We start from the raw sequence: 22,972 nt of genomic DNA on the forward strand, positions 1-22,972 counted from the left end.
AAATGGGGAACAGCGAATAAGCAAATGCAGCATACAAATTGTGAGGAAATGTCATGCAGCTGAGCTGAACTGGAGATGGTACACGCCTGCCTGTGAGTAGCCACAGGCCTGTTTCTAAAAGGGGCATGTGTGACGTGTAAGCACTGGGTGGTGCATAGCGGACAGTTCTGTTTGTGGCCATAAAGAAACACAAAGCACTATAGGAGAGAGACATGTAGGCATGCATTCAGGCTCTGGCATTACAATATGCCATCCTGTTCAATGTCTCTGGGCTGAGCATGAACTCAATAGATCCTGTTGCTCCTGTTAGACAGTACACAGCTGGATGGATGGATTTTTAGCTAGGCTAACACTGTGGCTCTTTGGACGGCAATGTTGGTTGGTCAGTCGATCCGCCACTTTGGTCAAGGCTGAAATACCTCCACGACTATTAGATCGATTGCCGTGGAGGACGAGTCCTACGGATTTAGGTGGTCTGCTGACTTTTCCTTTAGCACCGTTATGAGGTTGACTGCCCAGAGGATGAACCCCAATGACTGTGGCCACTATGAGGTCACCATTTTTTGGTAATGTGAGAAATATCTATTACTGTAATACTATTACAGTAATAGATATTATTAGTAGTAGTTGGGGGGGCGTGCACCAATCAGCAATAAACCATTTAAACCAGATTCTGATTCAATGGCTGTATGGAACATTTGCCCAATCAGAGCGGGCTGATTGCTTGGCTCCCAGTCCCAGATGTGCTGCAAGTCAGTGAAAAAGAGTTTGGTGGTAACATTGGTGTATCCAGCATCCAGCAGTATAAGTGAACAGCAGTCAATAGACCCAGCAGTCAATAGATATAGCCCCCCTTGGGTACTCAGAAATGTTAGGTGCTCGAGGGGGGGCTATGTGTAATAGATTGGATGAATGGTAATTATGCAAAGGGTATACCCATATACCCACAGACAGACTGAAAAAATTGAATTAAAATAATATTACTAATTACATTATTTTCCGATATCGGTCCCCTAAGTAGTTCCGGTAGCATTCTAATTTAATGCGCTGGCTATATTAAATGAAAAAATAAAGAAGTTTGATTTTGTAATATAATTTAGTTTAATTAACAGAGTGTACTTCAGTGCTTTATCTTCTCAAGACCACCTGGTGGCGACTATAACACACGAGCTGCAAGAAGTATGTCACATGGCCCTCTGAACCTGCTGACATAAGCGATAGTCTCTCACATCCCGCCTCTCATTTATGCTAATCAAGAGTTCGTGAAAATACTTTTATCTGGGGACAATGACATGGCTGGATAGCTAGCTCGTCTTGTTGTTAACATACTGTCAAATTATATTTACTTTTTGTTAACCGTACGCAATGTTATTGACTGGAATCTGAATCTTGTTGGCAAAATGTTAACTTTCTGGCTCGCAGCTGAGCCAAAGGGTTCAATGGGACGAGCAGACTAGAAACATCTCGCGTTGCCACATCGTGGCTAACGTCCGTCCTCTTTACTGAAGCAGTGAATGTTTCCACTGCATAAGACTCTCATGAGAAGGTAAGGATTATTCCTGGTATTAGTAAGCCCTCAGGATCACCAGGGAACAGCTTGGGAAAAACTACGGGATATTTTGGTTGGAAATATAAATGAATGGTCTTATTTTTTTCCTTGGCAAGTGACAATGTTATAAGTGAACTTGAATGCTCTTCAAGGAGTCGATCAGGAATGAATAGATTTTGCAGAAGACAGTTCTGGCATAGATACAAATTACACACACACACACAAACACACACACACACACACACACATATATATATATATATATATATATATATATATACAGTATATATATTAATCTGTACAAACTTCCTCGGAAGACAATGCCCATTTCATTCTCTGTTATATATTATGTCAACATTCGATCTAAAGTATACTGAATAGAAACCCATAACTGCACAGTGCTATAGCATTTATGCTTTTCATTCTCAACTTCTTTGAGGTCAAATCTCTGCAAAGGTCCACGCTTGAATAGAACGCCATAGATCCCAACCTTGATTGGTGAGCGGTTGCTCTTAAGTGTTTCCTTTAAAGAGAGAGAGAGCTCCAGCAGCTCCCGTCACACGGAGGTCAAACGGGTTCCTTCTCCTTTCCCCTTAGTTAACATTGACTAGTCACACCAGCCTAACATCTCCTGGCTTCTCTACTGCACTCAGCACTGAGCTCCTCCTCTCCTCCTTGGCGAGGGATCAAATAAAGACGCTTGGCTATTTATGTCTTAGCATGACAGGCTAACTGTGATACTCTGACAGTCAAAAAAGTTTGGAAACTGAGGAATGAACACATCTGTGAGAAAAAGGCAAAACAAACTACTAAATCTTCAGGAAAGTCAATTAGGTTAGAGTTCCCTGCTTTTAATGCCAGCAGCAAATCAGGGGGGTTTATACATCAGGGTTGTTGTACTCGTGTAGCTGGCTTGTTAGAGTATCGATCACACTTCTCATTAGTACACCTGTCATGAGTGGGTCATTTGTTCGCCTCCTGAGTTAAAATTGAATTTCCTCTGCCCTTAGTTCATCTTAGCAAAGAACAGCTATATAGCCATGCAGTTTTGGGGCTTTGTTTCCAGTTTTGTAGTACATCCACGTGACCCCTTCATAGTCGGTGACTGTGGCTCAGTGTTGGGTCGTCAGAGGACTGGTGGTTCGATCCCCTGCTCCGCTAGACCATGTCCATGTGTCCTTGGGCAAGACACTGAACCCCAAGTTGCTCCCGTAGGTTGTGCCTACAGTGTGTGAATGTTGTGTGAATGTTAGTTAGTCCTGATGACAGGTGGCACCTGTCATCAGTGTATGAATGGGTGTGAATGGGTGAATGAGACTGAGACAAGAGAAAATGATGCAGATCAGTGTTTTTTTCTCTATGTGTAAATAGCATAGCAGCATCAAGATCACACGCTTGGCAGACTAAGGGCTCGTTCACATTAAATCCATTGTTGTCAATGTAGATGCGCGTAAGGCACGCTTAGAAGACACACTGTCTCGGTGCGCAAGAAATCCCAAGGGCCTCAATAAAATAGTGACAATAGTTCAACTTTTGGAATGCGACAGCGCCCACCGCATGTCATTTAACAAGAAACAACCAATCAGAGCTTAGAGATATCTTTTCTTTCTTCCATAAATGGCAGTCTACAGTAAAATAATGGAGGATCATTTGTGATGAAGTGAGGCAAATGGGGGCAGGGTGTAAGGGTCCTGGTGGGGGTGAAATATTCCTTAGGGCTGGAATCCCAGTGGCTCCAACAAGGCGGCAGAAGCGTCCATGACTAAAGCACAGGGCTGACAAGCGGCATGTCACGTCTCCCGATGCCAGCGTCCATTGGGACGTGTGCAGCCAGAAACCAGCCAGCAGGGCGGATTAATTCCAGAACATGCACCGTGTAAACCCCATCAAATCATACCTACTGATGGTCATACCTAATGACCATCAGTAAGATGATTAGATATTTCTTTATAGTTATTCTTAATGCTTGTAAACGGTGCCACTGGGTCAGATTCCAAACAAAGTCCGATGAAATCATGCAGGTTCACCAGAGTCTTTGTGCTCACACCCCAGTGGGGCCTCTGGCAGCGACCAGCCCACCAAGGATGGACCAAGATTCGGCTTTGCTGCTGCCTTCGACCTGCACGTCTTCTCCTCTGGCCAGGAGCAGAGCCTTGCTTCTCTAGTCTGCAGGTGACACTATGCTGCTGGAGGCCCAGGCTCATTGTCAGCTAGAGAGAAGGGAGGAACGGGACGACCAGAACTAGGACTGAGCTGGGAACTCAGTAAAATGAGAGGTTTTCTAAATGGACTCTGGTGCTCGGAAACACTACCACTTTCGTCCACAGGGAGAACAAAAATCAACAAAAAATGAAAGTTCCTTTTGTGCCATAAAAAACCACACAGAAAGACCTCAGCAAAATGGGCCCAGCTGGAAAGTCTGTCTCAACAATGCAACTGTCTTCAATACTTTCATCATTTATGCATTAAATGTGTAATACATTGTATCTGGAGTGGACACAGACCGAAGCAAAGACAAATGTTTGAGGTGCAGCATTAAGCATTGAGCAATGCAGCAGTAACAGTCACATGTGCTGTGTTACTGCAGAGACCAGTAGCGTGATCCACTCACTTGTTTTGGTGCTTTGAGCCCTGCAGATGTGCATGGTACTGTGCCACCGAGTTCAGTGTGACGCTGCAGACTTCACAGGTGTAGCTCCGTTTCAGGCCTGGAATCAAACAGAAACACATCTTTGAACCCAAATCTTCAAAGGATTATACAATAATATGATTTTTCATTTTGCCTCTGGCACGCAGTGAAACAAGACCAACGTCCTGCAAAAACATTTCAGTGTTACTGTGAGTGTGCACACAATTTTGCGTTTGCAAAATTACCATAGCTGATAGATCCCAGGGAAATGCATTTCACAGCGTAATCTGAGAGGTCAGACATTTTTGTATTTCCATTTAAAGAAATGTTTATATACATAATTTGTACATATTTTTTGTCAATCCAGCTCAAGTTGTGCCACAGTTCTTGGATTTTAAGCAAAAATAGTGAAAATGAATGTCCTGTTTTCCAACATTTTCCTTCTGAATTACGCATGTTAATGTAGATGAATATGTTTCTAATCATCGTCCTCAGAAGTCTGCGTAGGGAAGAGGTCAGGGTGGATGGAAAACAGCCACAGGACTTTTACCCAGGTGACCACTGTCGATCGAGATGGAGGAGTATTTTCAAACTAGAAAAGACGGTAAATGGTGTAAACGGTTAATGCTGAACAGCTGACACAACCCTGAATTGTTGGCTTACAAATGTTAGACAAGGTGAAGCAGTAGGAAAAGTTTGAAAAGTAAAAATGGATATAATTTGTATGAGTGTCATTGAAAAGTTGAATTATATCAATAGTGTAGAAGAAATGGGAAATTTCGTCAGGCCTTTTTTTGAACCCTTATTCCTTTACTTCAGCCTCATTTAAAGGTGCAATCTTCAAGAGCTCTGTTTCTCACGAGGGTCTTGGTGGCAGCTACAAGCGGTAATTGCAGGTGTGTTTTTGGATCTTCCAGAGCGCCACTTGGGATTATTCCCGGGAAGGTTGCCACAGACACCCAGTTTGTAATACTGCAAATGCAAGAGCTGCAACTCATGTGGTGATAGATAGTGACTAAACAGTCTTATAGATTATTACTTTAATGTCAAAAGGTTACAGGAATCAACGCAACTCAGGCCGTGAGACATTGAGGCTTCTGATGATTTATTTGGGATCAAAACAATTCAATGAGTTATCTATTTTATTTTCGATTGTTTATCAGCACTGTCTGTGATAATGGATGTATTGAGTCAGCGCCCTGTTGCAGAACATGAGCACCCTGCATAATCGCTTTCATGTTGTATTAATCTTATTGTGGCATGAAAAATGGCGGGTCTTGATTGCCTCGCTCTTACAATTGAGTTAACTGCTTCATAAATATGCCTCAGAGCAGAAGGCCGAGAGAATGTAAATGCCACGCTTCACTCATTGAATTACATTTCCATATCCTCTTCAATCAAATTTTCCTCATGAATGATCGTTTACTCTAAAAACTCACCCCACCAAGGAATAAGCTGCTGAAACCTAGAAAGCGTAGTTATTTTTCTTCTTCCACGGTAGTGGCACGTGATTTTTACGTGCATTTCCCGTTTTCTAACAACGTTTTTCTAAGATATTTATGTCAGCTGTTTTCTTCTAACATTTTGAAGGAGGGCAATATTCCCCACAGAGAGAGAAGTAAATCTCTCCCTTTCATGTTCCCCCTGATAAGCTGCACAATAACCACTCTGTCAGTCTGCCGCCACCAGGGCTGAGATTTCAATTTTGCACGGTCGTCCCCAGACGCAGTCATGAGCTGACATTAAGGTTCCGATGCAGGCAGCGAGAGTCTGCTCTGCAGTGGCTCTTTGACAGCTTGCTTCTCAAATCATTTTTGAAAAGGTGAAAGATTATCCAGCAGCCCCGTTATCCATCACTGCCAGCCACCTGCGGCTCGTCCCACATGGCTTAGCTCGGCATGAGCGATGAAGCACAGGGAGCCTTCAGGCCCCCGTGGTGCTTCCCCTCGATCACCTCTACCTCCTGCCTTCGGAGGCATTGCCAGTCACTGGAGAATCGTTTGTCTTGGTGAAGTTGTGCCTCGGCTGAGAAAAGCAGCTCAGGAGAGGATGCAGAAGAAGAGAAATGTGCCCTGCGGTCTCATTTATTTGCAGACGGCGGTAATCGCCATATGAGAGCAGGGCAGGGCGGCAGTCCATGAGCCAGTGGGGCGTGCGTGAACGTGCACTAAAAAGCATGCGGGGACGGCCCTGCTATGTCAACAAAGCAAGGACAAGCTTGGATAACAACACACATATGGGGAGAGTGACTTTATGCTCTAGACTTTATGGTAGACATGATTACTCCATTATAAACGTACATAGCAAAGAGTTCTTTGCTGCTCTGAATGTCGTATATTGAAAGTACCAGTAGAAAAGAAAGTAGCCCATGGGTAAACTACTAAAGCATGAAAGATTCATAAGGAATTTCAGTAAATGTAATTTGAATCTGCTCATCTCAGCAAAACTGACTTTTCTGAGTGCAAACCTGTGGATGTACTCACAACACATCTCAGGCTAAAAGTAGCTTAACTGGCTAACTCAGGACGCGTAGGTACTTGGTCTCTGGGTACTTCACACAGCCTCGTAGCGCTAAAACCAACTCCTCTCACAGTCACGGAGATATTCTCAAAAACAGTGAGCTGCTGTGAGTCTCCTTACATCAGTTTTGAAAAAAATATACTGATATGTGATAAAGCATATTTTCATGGCAAGCGAGTTAGGATCCACGACTTGAATGCTTAAAAAGTTGTGATTTGCAGCACTGAGGAACCTGAAATATCTTAGCCTATCAAAATGATTCATCTACTTTAAATTCATTTGTTAATGGCACTTCACTGTGTTGATGAACAACGCTTTCTCCTAAAAATTCCTTTCCGATTGGAACTAAACTGCATTCTCTATTATGTTTTGAGGGAAACACGTGTTCTCCTTGATTACAGTCGCAGTTTAAAACACATGGGGACGTTGTGAATTGCAACTAAACAAAACAAAAATGCAACAAAACTACTTGGTCATCAAAACATGGTTTGGCAAAAAATAGGTACGTTAAGTGATGTAAGTGAAGTTACGTAAATAATGTGAATTGTTTACCGTAGAGTTATTTTAACTTTTGACAAACAAGCTCCGATGGAAAATAATAAACCAGAATCCAATCTCATTGAACGCTCATGGAGCATTGAGCGTGGTAATTGCAAGCTAGTCTATACCCGGCACACTTGACTCAACAATAAGTCACAGATTGGGGGCACTGAGTTGAGTTATGTCTTTGGCTCGGTAGTAAATCTCCGGTTGTCTCTCCGCTAATTGAGACCTATTGCCTGAGCCACTGGGAGGGAACATGGCGGCAATGTGTGGACTGTTTATGAGCAAGGAAAAGGTGGTGTAGGTCCAGGGTTCATGCTAAATTAACCAGCAGCCATCTGTCCCACTCAGATGGTGCAAGTTAAGCGTATTCCCTGTCTGACTGCAGCGGGGCGCCCAGGCTGAAAGACCATATGCTAAATCTGAATCCGCATGAGAACAAATCGGTTTGTAAGTTGCAACTATGGGACATGTAATGAATTGCTTTGTGAAATGGACTTTCAGAATGAAATCATCAGTCAAAAGTGTTTTCAACCCCTTGAAGCGATAAAACGGGCATGCTCACCAAATCACAGATAAGATTGGATTCTGAAATTGGACGCAGTTAGGAAACGGGCAGTGGGAAGAGATGTAGTATCTTGATGGGAACAGGCATTAGCTGGGAACAAATGCCTGGCCTTCTGCTGGTCCAATCTAGTGTTGAAATTGAACGCGTTAGTGTACGCGGGCTCAGACTTTGCCCTTTGTTTCCCTTTGAAGAGGACCTTGATCAGCCAGCTATTAGGTTATTAATAGATACTTTAGGATCAAGGGGAGTGGCAAATAGAACACAGCCAAGAGCAACAGCTTGAGAACTGCAACTAAAGGGCTCTATAGACGGAAGAGCTGGAAAGCAGAGGAGAGGGAAAAGAGGGAGACAATGTGTTAGATCACATCTGTCAGAAACGCATTAACAGCTCTGATGGAGTCTGGTAAAACACAATTGGTCTGTTGCGGTGTTTGACAGGCTGGACTACATTCTACAGTCTTCCTTTGGCAGCTACACAAGGAATTAAAAGAAACAGAGTGACCAATATAATGAGAAAGATCTATGAGACGGACAGTGTCCAGACAGCTGAAAGTAATATCGCATAAAGATAAAGTTCTTAATACACGTTGAATACTTTGGAGTTCACGATCAAAAAGTTCAAGTGATATTGAGGCAACTTAGTAGAGGCACACACATGGTTAAACTGTACGGTTTGTTTCACATATGTGTTGTTGTTTTTCATTTTTGAATGGAGATATTTGCCTGTAGAGGAGCCTGGTGAGCTGAGAAACACAACAGAGCGACAGCTTTTGTCTCAGTGGAAACTCAAAATGGCCACGAGGATAGCTGCTACCATGCAGCTACCAATACCCAAGCACAGCTTTAAAATACCAATATTTTGGTAAATATCAGTTCACAAAAACAGTTAATTTGTTGGAAAATGGCCGAATTAAAGTCTCTGCATGAGGTATGAGGATGAGACTTTACACAACGCATATGCAAACAATGGAACAATGGAACAATGGAACAATGGAAAGCTACTATTTGACATTGCACCATCGACCTTGTAACCTGTCAATCATCCCTACTGTACAAAAGTAAAATAATCAATGATTCTTCAATTCAATCACGACTTTAAACTAAACAATCAAGGTCTAATAGATTTTTCTGTTTATAGGTCACTCACATTTAAAGAACTAAAAGCTTTGAAGCGTTTTGTTCATTGTTGTCACATTTAAAGCTATTCAACTTATATGTGATATATATATATATATATAGCGCTTTTCTAGTTTTCCGACCACTCGTAGCGCTGTACATATCATGTCAACATTCACCCATTCACAAACACATTCATTAACTGATGGCAGAGGCTGCCATGCAAGTTGCCAACTGGCCACCAGGATGTAAACTAATGCCCATTGGCCAAGGACATGACGACTGTGGACTGGAGCAGCAGAGCATCGAACCACTGATCTTCTGATTAGAATCCGTCCTGTCTGTCCTCACAGACAACAAGAAAGAAGTTATGCTTGGATGAGGTGAACAAACACTAAACTTTCACCCAGGAGATCACTGTTCAAGTCCCATATGAATCAAAAAGTAAACATTGACTTTCTGCTCATTATGTAACATTGTTACACTTGTAACGGTATGTAAGAAAGTCTTCGGGGCGGTTGTTACTTACGTTAAGTTCTTATTTTAACACAAACCATGATGCTTTCACGGACCTTAACAGATTGTTTGGTTACCTATACAACCACTCGTTTCCCAACGTTAACCACGTAGCATCGTGCGTTTCTGCAAGTGTGATGCGACACATCCCGTGGTTTGCAGAAATGTTTTTTTCTGGCAACTGGGATAGAAAATCCATTCGTGCAGAACATATCTGTGCTTCATTGACCAACATCTCATTAATAAAACGAGTTAAATGATATATTATAGCTGAAATTCAACATTTACTAGGACATGTTCACAACGCTGCTGCACAGTGGCACTTCTCTAGATTAATCATGCTGTCTTGGTTTAGAATTAATCATGCTGAGCTCCATAAGCTTTGCTTGTGTATATCATGATCATATTGCACATTAGGCTGATGACTTGAGCCAGCTGACTGCTCAAACCTAAGTGTTATTTCTCAGCTCTCTTTGCTTCTCTGTTCTGTTTCAAAGCAGAATTCGCAACGTCTTAATTTCATAGTCAATGAGATTGGGAGGAAATGATATCAGTCTATTAAGGCATTAAGTGACTGAATCCGGGTCTCTGTCCCTAGATTGGTCAGAGCCCCTTGCCGCCTAAAACCGAAGCACCAGGCTTTGAACTAACTCCAATGTAAAACCCAACTGAGTAATTATTAGGCTGTCAGAGCATCTGGTGGAGTAGAAAGAGGGACATAGTCCACACAGGTAAGGCGGGAGATGAGGTGCATGACGTACGTCCACGACACCGCTGCTGAAACGCAAAGTAAACTTTGACTTTTTGTCACGTGAGTCATTAGTGACTCGTAGTGACTTCAGTCGTTAGTCAGTAATGTTACTTTCAACCAACGCTCTTACCCTAAAAGAAAAGGTTTTGTGACCTAAACTGAACTTCCTGTGAAGACGGAAGTTCATATTGAAGAGACACTGTGCATGTAACGAGGGGAAACTAACAAGCCGTCCAAAACCAATGCTAGGGGAGAATCTATGGTGTCACAGTTTGAAGCTGAGGGCCACTGACCAATCGTCACGTGTGTGTGAAATGTTCTTGTTGCACATTTAAAAGAACAAATGATGAGATGAACACATCCTGCCTCTCTCCGTGTGAAGGGCTTCCTCCCTGCACTCAAGAGGAGCTGCCTCACCAGGAGAAGCACTTTTTATTTTTATTTTTTTTTTATAAATTGTATTGAAAGACAAGAGACAATATTAGACAATACATAGACATAACAACAAGAGGATGACAAGAACAGTGGGATAAAAGCTAGCAAACATCATATAGTCAGTGTGTGTGTATGTGTGTGTGTGTGCGTGTGTGGGAATGTCCTTGAGCCTTTTGAGATGGAAGGAGAAAAAAAATAAAAATAATAATAATAATAATAATAATAATAATAAAAAAACAAAGTATGTGTGCATATGGATGTTCATGTATGCATGTACGTGGGTTTCAATTGGTTGTCAGGCAAGAAAAACAACAAAACAAAAATCAATAATAGCAATAAATACATTTAAAAAAAAAATAGATATATACTATACAAATTCTAATATTAATAGGATGGGTGATGTCACGTTTGCAGAAACATAGTGAGGGATGACCAGGTGGAGTGGTGTTCTGTTGTATTGTATATGATGGACGAGGTTAGATTGTCCATTGAAATATATTCTATCATTAAGTTTCTCCAGTGTGTGATGTGTGTGTTATTTCTTGATTTCCAGTTCATGAGGATAGTTTTCTTGGCGATAGTTAGGGCCACGAGGAGTAATTTGCGATTTGTTTTACTCAGATGTATTGTTGAGATGTCTCCTAGTAAGCACAGTGAAGGGGATAATGGGACGAGGCAGCCCAGGAAGACAGACAGTGACTCAGTTATTTCTTTCCAAAAGTGATTAACTGGTGTGCAGTGCCAGGTGGCGTGAACATAGCTATCCGGGCTGTTTTGAGTGCAATGTGGACAGATATCTGACGTGAATCCCATTTTAAACATTTTTTGCCCAGTGTAATGAATTCTGTGAAGTATTTTATACTTATACTTTTATCCTTAGTTGTAAATTGGCATTTTCAGTCATGAAGTAGATGTTATTGCAGATTTGGTTCCAGAAATCAGCATCAGGAGTGATGGACAGGTCTGATTCCCATTTTCTTGATGGTATAGATGATGTTTTGTCAGACTGTGATATTACTCCATATATTTTTGAGATTAACTTTTTTGAAGAGGGGATATTAATTAATTCTGAGGTTGAGGGGGGTAGTTCTAGGTTAGTGGGTTTAGTGTTAAGTTTGGATTGAACAGATGATTTGAGTTGCAGATATTCCAAAAATTGATTGCTCCCGATGCCGTACTTCTGAACCAATTGGGGGAATGAAACCATGGTGTTAGTATTGAAGATATGTTTCAGATGAGTGATGCCTTTAGCGGACTATGTGTGGAGATTAAGAGGTGTCTTGTGACTTAGAAAATCAGGATTGTTCCATATGGGAGTACAATTTGAAGGTGCAAAAGTGATGTTAGTGATTTTGTGGAATTTCCACCAGGCTGTCAGAGTTTCTGCTATTGTTAGTGTTTTGAAACAAGGATGGCGTTTGATAGATTGGCTTAAAAATGGTAGGTCAGAAATCTGAATGTCCTTACAAACTGTCTGTTCTATATCTAACCATGTGTTGTCTGATTGGTTGGGGTGGATCCATTTAAGAATATATTGAAATTTATTTGCTAGAGAGTAGTGAAACAAATGTGGAGCTTCAAGTCCTCCTTGTGTTTTTGGTTTTTGTAGAGTGGCCAGTTTAATTCTTGGTGTTTTATTTTTCCAGTAGAATTGAGTAATGATTGAGTCAAGTGATTTGAACCAAGAGTGAGTGGGTTGAGATGGTATCATTGTGAATAGGTAATTTATTTTAGGAAGTATTGTCATTTTAACTGTAGCTATTCTGCCCATGAGTGATAATGGCAGGTTCATCCAGCGGAGGAGGTCGTCATTTATTGTTTTAAGTAATGGAGTGAAGTTGAGTGTGAACAGCTCTGACAGCCTGGGGGAAATATGTATTCCCAAATACGTGATGGCACCTGTGCAAAAAGGGATAGGTGGTGTATGGGCTGCCCCATCCCAACTGTTACTGTTACTATCTAATGGAAGGATGGATGATTTACTCCAGTTAATGGAGTAGTCGGAGATATCGGAGAATCAGGAGAAGCACTTTGTCGGCCTCAAACCGTCTTCAGGGCCCGTTCCAACGAGCGACGCACGGCACTGATGTTTTGACAGCCATGTTAATGGACGGGAGTGAAAACACCAGCTGTGTCACAGCATGGGAGTTGAGTGAGTTTTTGTTTTCTTCCTATATTCTGATTCATTTTTCACATTTTGTCAGCACTTGGATGAGCATGGAATTCTCCAGGTTGAATCATCAGGTCATAAGATTTACAACTGTGACAGAAAATATCTGCTTCTTTGATAAGAAGTCAGTGTGTGTGTGCATATAAAAAGAAATCCGGGCATTAAATACAACTCCCAAGGTGCATTTCAGTTAATCACAGAGCTTGACATTTGGTCGCACACATAGGTAAGAAACAAGAAGAGTATGAAAACATTACAACTCCACAGCAACAGTGGCCGAGGGTCATGGGTATCGCAGCATGTTGAGCTCCGAGTGGAAAATTAATTTGTTCTCTCCTTTTTTATCTTACACACACACAGGCCTGAAATCGACATGCACATGACCTGTAAACATGCAGTCTGAGTCGGGCACCCCCCCAAGCTTTTAGGAGTTCAGTGCCTTGCTCAAGGGCTCCTCAACAGTGCCCGGGAGGTGAGCTGGCACTTCTCTGGTCTATCACATATTTAACAATCACTCACGTCAGTTGTCATTATACGCAAAAAGGGAGTCACAGACGATGAAAAGAAATGACCATTCCCACTCGTCAAACACAGGAGGCGTCTGCTCGTGCAGACAGACTCGTCCTCTGTCACATTGTAACACTGACTGCAGTTATTCTGTCAAACCCTGTTAATATCACCCTATCCAATCCGCTGTCTTCCCTGTCATCTGTAGTCCAGTCTCACATTGCTGCACTTGATAGCAAAGAGGTCAAAAAGTCACACAGATGGCTGATCCCAATGGGAACATGCAGTAACTTCAGTTTGTTTCTCCAGTATTCTTGTCTACTTCACATTATTGAATATAAAATATTATCCTTTCTGGTTAAGACATGATCTGACTAGTGAATGTATGTCATGTCTGCAGGTGAAGCACATGAGGTAAAGCACACAGCCCAATGATACAACAAGGGGAATGACAGCATGGAGGCATACTTTAGGATTCAGTGTTCACTGCAAGAGACTAAACAGAAAGTGGCAGAGATAAAACTTTAGTGTGTCAAATCATTTTCACACTCAATGTTAATTCTGAGTTTAATACCACAAACACGAACCCTTTATGTAAACAGCAGTCGGTCCATTCAATGAACAGAGCTGCCTATTGGCTTGCCTCTTACTATGTCTGGTTGTCTGTCACTGTCAGGTATCAGGGTACACCTGGGACAATGTATCGCTCAGCAGAACATATGCAGATTCTACAGCTCCTGTTTCCCTTAACAGCAGCATGGAGACTACATGTAGAAAGATAAAAGAGTCTATGTCTGATGTTTCAGCCTTTAATAGGACTTCCATTATGTTCCTGTGCAATACAGTACAATAACGTAATAAACGATGAGTTTAGGGATGTATACAGATTTTAAATATGGGAAAAAGAGAGCGCTGATGTTGGATCAAGAAAAACAGTTTGATCGGTGCGTCTCTATAAGCTCAGAAATAAAATATCTATAAACAAGCTGCTTCTGAGGTCAAATCTCCCCATTTGTCTTAATTTCAGGAAAAAAGAATATTATCTTTAAGGAAAAGACACCATCATCCCGTTTAACTCCACCGCGGTGATAACCAGGGAAAAGTGCTCACACGGTCCGTCCACATTAGTGTATAATGGACTATCTACCACATATTAATTTTCCATCCCATCTACAACTCTGCAAACATTACAATCCTTACTGTTACAGTTAATTAAACATCTCATCTCCACACATTTCACTTTGAACACAATGAGCATCAGACTTCAACGACACCACTAACTGTCCTTTACTCCTAATCTCTACTCATCCTGTTATTGGGATTAATACCTTTAGGGAATCATAACAGGATCTTGTCTGATTCATTTACATTGTATAGAAAACCAATGGGAAGTAGAACTTAACAATGACCTTTCTTGTATTTTTATGGTATTGTTTCCCTGTACTCTTTTCACATGTTCCATGGGGGGGGGGGGGGGGGGGGGGCTCTGCTGGAAAAGAGAAGGTGATTTCATGATATGCCATATTTCTGTTCCAATCAAAATCTGATTACAGTTGTGGCGTTGTTTCTTATGCTGACACAGTAGTTTAAACTAAAATGCTTCTTCTGTGAACTTTAACTTTAAAAGCAAGACGAGTAGAGTTTTCCAAAATACAATGTACAATTCATACAACTCATACACATACTCATATACATATAGAAGTGTGTGGCCTTGTCTGTGTCAGCAGACAACTTGACTTCTTTTGTTTTCATCTTGTTGTGTTCCGGACATTTCTGGACGTCGACCTATATAAACTACAAAATTGACAGCACAATGCCGAAGAAAAAGCAGAGGTGAAACTCCAAGGACACAAAGCTCGTGTTGGCTTTCACCCGCTAACAAGACCCGTAGTGACCTCCGTGGAGCTGGGTAGGAGGGGCCAGCATTCAATGTGATGTTCACAGACCGCAACCGATCAGTCCTACTCAGTGTGCCTTTAATTATTGTTTATTTAGTCACAAATATGAACCGTTAAAGATACCTTTATAATTGAAGTTATCAAGGGCTTTAGGATCATGTATACTTACATTGTCAAAGTCAAAATTAGCCGAAATTACAAAACAGATTCTAGATCTGATCGATGGTCTTGCTCTAACATAACAAGTCTCTGCCAACTGAAGTGTTTGAATAGACTGGATGCTGCACACTTACAGCAATGTTTAGAGCAATCCTGCAGGGCTTTGCCTGAATATTTGCCAGAGAATATTATCGCTTTCCTACCCTTACTGCTGGAGGACTTACATAATGAAATAATAAAATATAATAATTCCTCTGATTTTCTAAAAACTTCCGTGTCCAATCAGCTGTCAGGACTTGTTTTGCCCGTTCGGTGTGATCACGCGCCAATACACTTTACAACACCTCTGGGCTCCCTCTGCTCTTCTGGCAGCTGGCCCGCCACCGCATGGAATCATTTTGTGTAATTGCTATTGACATATTGTGACCGGGAGAGGATAAGCAAGAATGTTCTCCCATCGTCGTCTGTAAAATTAACAGCTTGTGACACGCTGACAAACACCAGAAGGGGTCAAGCTGACAGCTTTAAGAGGGCTACCAGTAGAGGACTTACAAACGATCAGAGTTCTCTCCAGATGTAGGTGTCGTATCTTGCATGCGACAGGTCTGTTGAAGTGATGATGAAGGATGCTCCGTGGACACTGTTCTTGCTGGTATAATAAAGTTTATTACAAACAAGCAACACATGCCATTACGGACGTCTAGATCGTCCGGAGGTCTCAAGTCGAATCCGAAAGTCCCCGCTTCTAGGGCGCTCGCTTCATCTTTATATAGGGTACATGTCATGTTTACATCTGGGCGGAACATAAGAGAATGTATGTGGCCTCCTCATTCTACACATCCACCCTTCTGCCCCTGGTCTCCTGCACATCTGGTTTTCATCTAAGACAACTACACTTGGGGTCTTCGCTGTACTGTGCAAGGCCTGAAAATATACCACATAGGCTAATGCTGCTGATCAATATTACACACATCACATCATTGACTACGGTGTCTGACAAGTGATAACAATAATTACCACTTAGACTTCCTTAACATGAGATTCTACCTCTTCTCTGACAGCAAACAAGTGGCCAAATGGCAAGTAGTGAACCATTCTGAATGCTGTAACCCATTGATTGAGCGTTACTTTGGGCATCGCTACCGTTCTATTGCTTCACACTGGCTAAAACCACTTGGTTAGGTTCAGGAAAAGTTTCTGGTTTGGTTTAAAATAAGTGCACTTGTTATGTAACTTACATACATGTTGTTCGTTAAATATGTAACAAAAGTACAGCAGAATTAGTCAATTTTCCTGTGGGACACGAACAGCAGTCTCCTGGGTGAAAGTCCTGTGTTTGTTTTACCGATACATCCACCCTCACCATCTCTCTTTGTTCTTCCTTCACTCCACTTATAACTACTGCAGCCACTAAAGGCTGAGGTCTTCTTCCCCTATTCATGTTGGTAATCTACCATCTGATTAGATAACAACAGCCTTCTGAACCGACTAATAGGTGAAGCAGACCCCTTCTAACCCATATCTATAAGGCTCACAACCGCTGATAACGGCCAATCAATCAGCTGATACCACCCGAGGTGGGCGAGGTTGCAGTCATACAATGAACATCAGTGTTTGATCCTAAAAGCTGCACTAATATTTTTTTTATTTCAACAATACGTCAAATGAACAATGCATGTCCAATGGGAAAGAAGTCTTGTCGTGAAGAACCACAGAGAATCATGATGAACTCCCCTCAGCTCTACAGAGCGCTTTAACGCCTTTCAGCAAAACAACTTCACTGTTTTGGTTCAGTGTCAAAGCTCTCATCTAAAACATCCACGGCTGTAAAAAAGTGTTTTAGAAATGCTCATGTTCCCAAACTCATATGAATGAACCTGTACCAGTAAATTATAGGTAATAAAACCCAAAACATAAAATAGTGAGTGGTTCCCAATAATTATTTTAAATCATGCACGGTACCAATGTTTTCATTTCTTGATCTTCATCAGGTTCAGCAGACCAAGTGCAGCTGTGTTAAATTATTTTGTATTTAATCGACTGTTCAAAGTGAATATTCAATCTTCTGATTCTCTACTTTACATTACTGTCATTTAGCAGACTTACAATTCAGATTCTATCACACCGTAGGCACAGCTACAGGAGCAATTTTGGGGTTAAGTGTCTTGCTCAAGGACACATTGACATGCGACTAGCGGAGCCAGACTGCCAAATCGGACTGCCGATCCTCTGATTGAAGGACGGCCCTGCTCTCCACTTAGCCACGGTTGCCCACGTCTATTTTGTATTCTTGTGTAACAGGTAATTATTCAAGTTTAGGTTGGTAGAAATGAAACTTTAACATTCATGCCAACGGTAGATGATAGTCCCATGTTTGAGTTGCCAAAAAACATCCGTACTGTGATATGTATTTATATGTATTGATTGATTGTGTTGAATATGTGCTGTGTCAGAATATGCAGTGCTGCCTACCTTTCATCTCTCCCATGTCCAGGGTCTTCCCCAACTGTTCCAGCAGGTCCGCTCGAGCAGCATTTTTCTTGTGCTTTTTGCCATCATAATGTTGCTGAGCCATGCCCGGGTTGTTGAACCAGGCGTTGCATAGCTGGCAGTAGCGGTCTGAGTCGCGGCGCTGTCGCGGGGAGGTCATGGGAGACGTTTCTGGGGAGCTCTTTACAGGACTGGGGGACGCCTCTGAAGGAAAAACAAAAGGAAAGCATAGGATTGAGGTTGTGCAGGGCTTTCACTGGTTACTTGTGACTTGTTACATTTATTGACAAGTGCTGATCATCTACCGTATCATCTTGCTAATGTATGCACCTTGCACCGTATGAGAGTAACTTCCATGGAGTACCATTTTATTCAATATCAAATATATAGATAAATAAGTAAATAAGAAAGTAAATAAATAAACAATAAATCTACAAATATAGGTAAATATAAATCCATATATATATATATAATATTTAAATGAATGGGGCGTGGCTATCTCACGCGATCTGATTCTTGTCTTGTTGGTCTGAATATGTGAGATAAACACGCATTGACTTGAATACAACAGATGCAAATAAAAACAGCAATTCAAATAAATGTGTCATCAGGAAATAAAAATCCCATAAAATAAATTGTAAAAGTCTTTTGGAAAACTACCTTCATGAAATGAAAACCTATTGAATTATTGAACTATATATTATATATAATATTTACATTTATTTATATATTTATTCATTTATTGCCTCATTTCATGTGTTTAATATTGAATAAAATGGCATTCCATATATTTCACTCTGAATTTATATTATACATATAAGAAAACATTTACAATGGATATACAGTGTGTATATGACAGTGAAGGGAGCAACATCTAAACTATCTATGCAGGAAAAACTGCTGAAGAATAAAGTACTTTTACAGTTTACTACTTTAAAACATGTTTCGTGTTGTGTGTTAGGGTTTTCTTTCTTTTTTTTTTACCAAGAATGCAGACTACTAATGGCATGTAAGAATACAAGCTGCCTTTTTGAAAGTGGAGATTTGTAGCGAGCAGACAGAACACAACGTAAGGGCTTTAATGGGCACTGATCAGCAACGATGTAGCAATGACTGCTTCTGCAGCCCCCCTGAATAACAAGCCCTTATCTCCAATAAATGCCTGAAGAGGAAAACCTAAATTCCACTTGGCAAACGGATTAAAGAGCCTCCTCTCCTCGTGGCTGCCCACTCGTGCCTTCATGCATGGATGACAGCATTAACCCCGAACAAGTGCCGTGTTGCGCTGAGCGCTCCCCAATGCAAAGCACGCAATCAACCTAATCAGTTTTAACCCTCGAGTGCTCGGCCCTCCCTAAGTCAACATTTAGTCCCGTCCAATTACGTTCCATTACACCAGTCAACATTCCAAAGTGGCAACTCGAGTGAAAAGAGAGAAAGAACAGAACCTCAACTGTCAGCATTTTACTTTCTGTGAGTTCAGCCTGAAGTGATGCAGAGCTGAACCACAGGCGGAGCACAGTTTGAGTTTGTGTTGTGTTTCTACATTCAGCACTTGGCTGATGCTCTCATCCACGGCTACCGGCTGTTATGTAGGATTTGAATCTGTGACTTATAGGGTGGCCACTCCAAATATTAGGCCAATGTCAACTGTCAGATTTAATTTATTCCCTGTAGTCCCCATCGCAAGGAGGTCAGAGGTCAGCTGCAGAACAGAAGCCCATGAGCTGTTTTTGGATTTAATGCCTTGCTCAAAGAAAAGCGGCTTGGGGTGCAACTAAAGGACTCAAACTAGCCATCACACAGCCAGCCTACATTACATTACAGTCATTTAGCAGACGCTTTTATCCAAAGCAACTTACAATTCAGAGTCTATCACATTTCTACACTACGGGAGCAATTTTGGGGTTAAGTGTCTTGCTCAAGGACACATCGACATGCGACTAGCGGAGTCGGAGCCGGGGTTCGAACCGCCGACCCTCTGATTGAAAGACGGCCCTGCTATCCACTTAGCCACAATCGCACAATCGCCTACCCACCAAGCTTCAGTTTGAAGGAGCCCCACCTGCTCTTTTGCGAAAACTAGAAAACTATAGTTGGTAGCTTGACATGCTGTATATGGACGACAAGGTGTAACTCTCCATCAGGGCTGTTTAGACACTCCCGGCACAGGAGACCTATCAGCACAGCTCTTTGCTGAGAGTTTAAAGGCTGGAAAACCCAAAGCAGGTGAAATATTTACTGATTCTGGAGATGACGAAGAACAAAAGGGAGACAACACTCTTTTCCCAGCAACGTGTTAATTTCATAGTGTACTTTCTGTGTGCTGCTTTTTACTATTATCATTATTAGAAGTGCTGTTGTTGCTGCTCTTCACATTTCTCTATTTGGTGCCTCCTTGTCTCCTCGTCTCCTTAGTCCTCCTTCTTGTGACCTGGATGATCTCGAGGAGAGAGGAGTCCTGCCAGAGGAGCTATGAGTGAGGATGCGTATGAGCGTATCCTGTACAGAAGTCTTATCAACACATGTGACGGATAAAAGAGGCGTGGCTTATTCTTGTTGTGAATTGAATTGAAAGTAAATATAAAACCTGTCATGATCACTATTATGCTCACTTGACAGAGATAATAATACAACAAGACAATAGACAGATGATGCAGTTGTGCCACTCGCATATTCATTTGACGACACTTTAAAATGAGTAAGGATGTCTATTTTTTTGCCACTTGAACTTCAGCATTGATTTCAATTCACAGACGACCACTTAAAGCAATACAATAGTATCGAGCTGACTAGGAGCTAGTGCCTGCAGGAGATTAGCATGAGGACTGAGAGCAGAGGGAAAGCAGCTAACCTAGCTTTGTAGAAATGCCAGACATTTAAATGAAAGAAATGAGACGCTAAGCTAATGCTAAGCTACGGCTAAAAAACTCCCAATCTACCCATTTAGATGATGAAACATTTAACTCATTGCACGTCGTGACAACACTGGCATCTTAGCGAACAGCTCTGTGAACGACTGCTTCAGCATCACATGAGAAGATGCTATCAGCATCAGAACAACAACGACATCACCTCACTCAGTCCTTGTGGATTTGTTCAGACATACACAGCATTCTCTGAAATGACCTGAGTTTACTGTACTAACCTTGCAAAGCTATTATTTAAATGGCACACATCCTTGACACCGGTAATAAGATCTGTGTCATTTGGTAAATGGCAATGGTAAATGGACTGTACTTGCCTTTCTAGTCTTCCGACCACTCAAAGCGCTTTAGTGTTTACATGTCACGCACCCATTCACACCCATTCATACACTGATGACAGGCTGCAAAGTGCCACCTTTCTATCAGGGCTATCTAACCATTCATATCCATTCACACACCGCAGGCACAGTCTACTGGAGCAATTTGGAGTTAAGTGTCTTGCCCAAGGACACATCGACATGACATAGATATAAAAGAGACAAAAAGCCATTTTTGCTCAAACAACAGCGTATATACACAGTCCAATCACAGTCAAGCAAGGATGTCAGGCTTTACCGTGCCCAAGGTAAAGATCACTTGAGTTAGCCCAAACTGTCTTTACATGAAACTATGCAACAATAAGAATGAACTTCACAATAGCTTTGACAAATAATGAAATAATGAATGACATTGAGATCAGGTGGGTGATCTCAGATGCAGTGCACTACTATAACATTATGGGACTCAACATTAAAAAACCTTGAAATATCAATGCAGCAGAACCAGACAGATCATCGTTTGTATAGATCGCCAAAGTGAAACCAAAACTTCCAGGTTCGGCTCCAGAAGTAAGAAAAAATCACAAAACTACACAAATAACCAAAGATGCTGCCTTGGAACAGAACCTTTCCTAAGCAGTGTATATAAGAAAAAGTTGGGAAAAGTCAAAATTTCAAGGAAACAAAAATATATACAATTTTGAATTCATTTAACTTAATTTCTTACGTTTTGGCTTTGTGTAAATCCAACGAAGATTTTTTGATTTACTCTAAGTTAAAGTAACTCAGATCTCTAAATGAATCTATAATGTTAATGTTGTATCCGGTCAGTTAGCAACCAAACCTTTTGGTCATATTAACTTTGATGTTTCATCTGTGACTTGGTGCAGTCATTTTAGCTTCGCATGACGAACAGTCTGGCTGAAGTGCACACCAATCTACATCACTGTCTGCATTGGTATCATTTTGATCAGAGAGAAGACCATGTAATTCCTCTAAGACACTCATTAACAGACTCTCCATCTTGTATCTTTCTTTATAGAGTATGCAGGGATGGCGTATTGTTCTAGGCTACCCCGGAAGTTAGCATCTCACTGGTTCCCTAAACAAAAAGCCAATGGGATTTTCCCATTTGGATTTGAGATAAATGCGGAAAATAAGCGATATAGCAAACACAAGTTTATGGTACTAACATGTTTTGTTGACAAAGATAATCTTCACAATTAAACACCCACTTTTTGTCCAAAATCACAAATTTGCCTCAGAGGGCTTTACAATCTGTACACATACGACATCCTCTGTCCCAGGACCCTCACATCGGAACAGGAAGAACTCCCCCAAAAACCCCTTTAACAGGGAGGAAAGAGGAAGAGGCCTCAGGGAGAGCAACAGAGGAGGGATCCCTCTCTCAGGATGGACAGAAGTGCAATAGATATCATGTGTACAGTGTGTCATTCTTCAGAAACAAGATAGAACTCAAATTCCAATTCTTATTTTAAATGCTGCTAATTTATGTTTCTTAGGCCTCAAAACATTTATTGAAGCTGTATATGATAGCTATCTTTAACAAACACTATTTCCTATGAGCCCTACACATTCACAGGACAAACATCCCATCAAGAGAGCACAGTGAGCTCAGATATGTCTGTCATAACAGCAGGACAAGGTGAGTTTTATGGATGGCCTCAGTACTCATGCTTGTAGCTTCTTTTCTGTGTTCACTAAGTAATCAATGTTTAGTTTAACTTGTTAGTGTCAGCTCACTGTTTAGTTGTATCTAGTAAATGATAAATAATGTAGATGGTTTGAGGATGTTTTTAGTCAAATCTCTCGTGTTGGCAAAACTTGAGAGTGAAGAAAAAAAAAGCGAAGCGAGC

The 22,972-nt window shown here is 41.4% G+C and overlaps 1 protein-coding gene across 1 annotated transcript in view; it reads right to left on the bottom strand.

Annotated features, from left to right (window-relative positions):
• Window positions 1-4,156: 4,156 nt before the first annotated feature.
• Window positions 4,157-22,972, bottom strand: part of LOC142957665 (zinc finger matrin-type protein 4-like) — a 130,049-nt gene continuing 111,233 nt past the window's right edge. Inside the window, exons 5-6 of the mRNA XM_076099617.1 lie at window positions 17,834-18,055; window positions 4,157-4,257 (exon numbers count right to left, since the gene is read on the bottom strand). Coding sequence (XP_075955732.1) covers window positions 4,157-4,257; window positions 17,834-18,055 — 323 coding nt within the window. The remainder of the gene's footprint in view (window positions 4,258-17,833; window positions 18,056-22,972) is intronic.

This window comes from Anarhichas minor, unplaced genomic scaffold (genome assembly GCF_050575085.1).
Source record: "Anarhichas minor isolate MPS153535 unplaced genomic scaffold, ASM5057508v1 ptg000025l, whole genome shotgun sequence".
Classification (NCBI taxonomy): domain Eukaryota; kingdom Metazoa; phylum Chordata; class Actinopteri; order Perciformes; family Anarhichadidae; genus Anarhichas; species Anarhichas minor.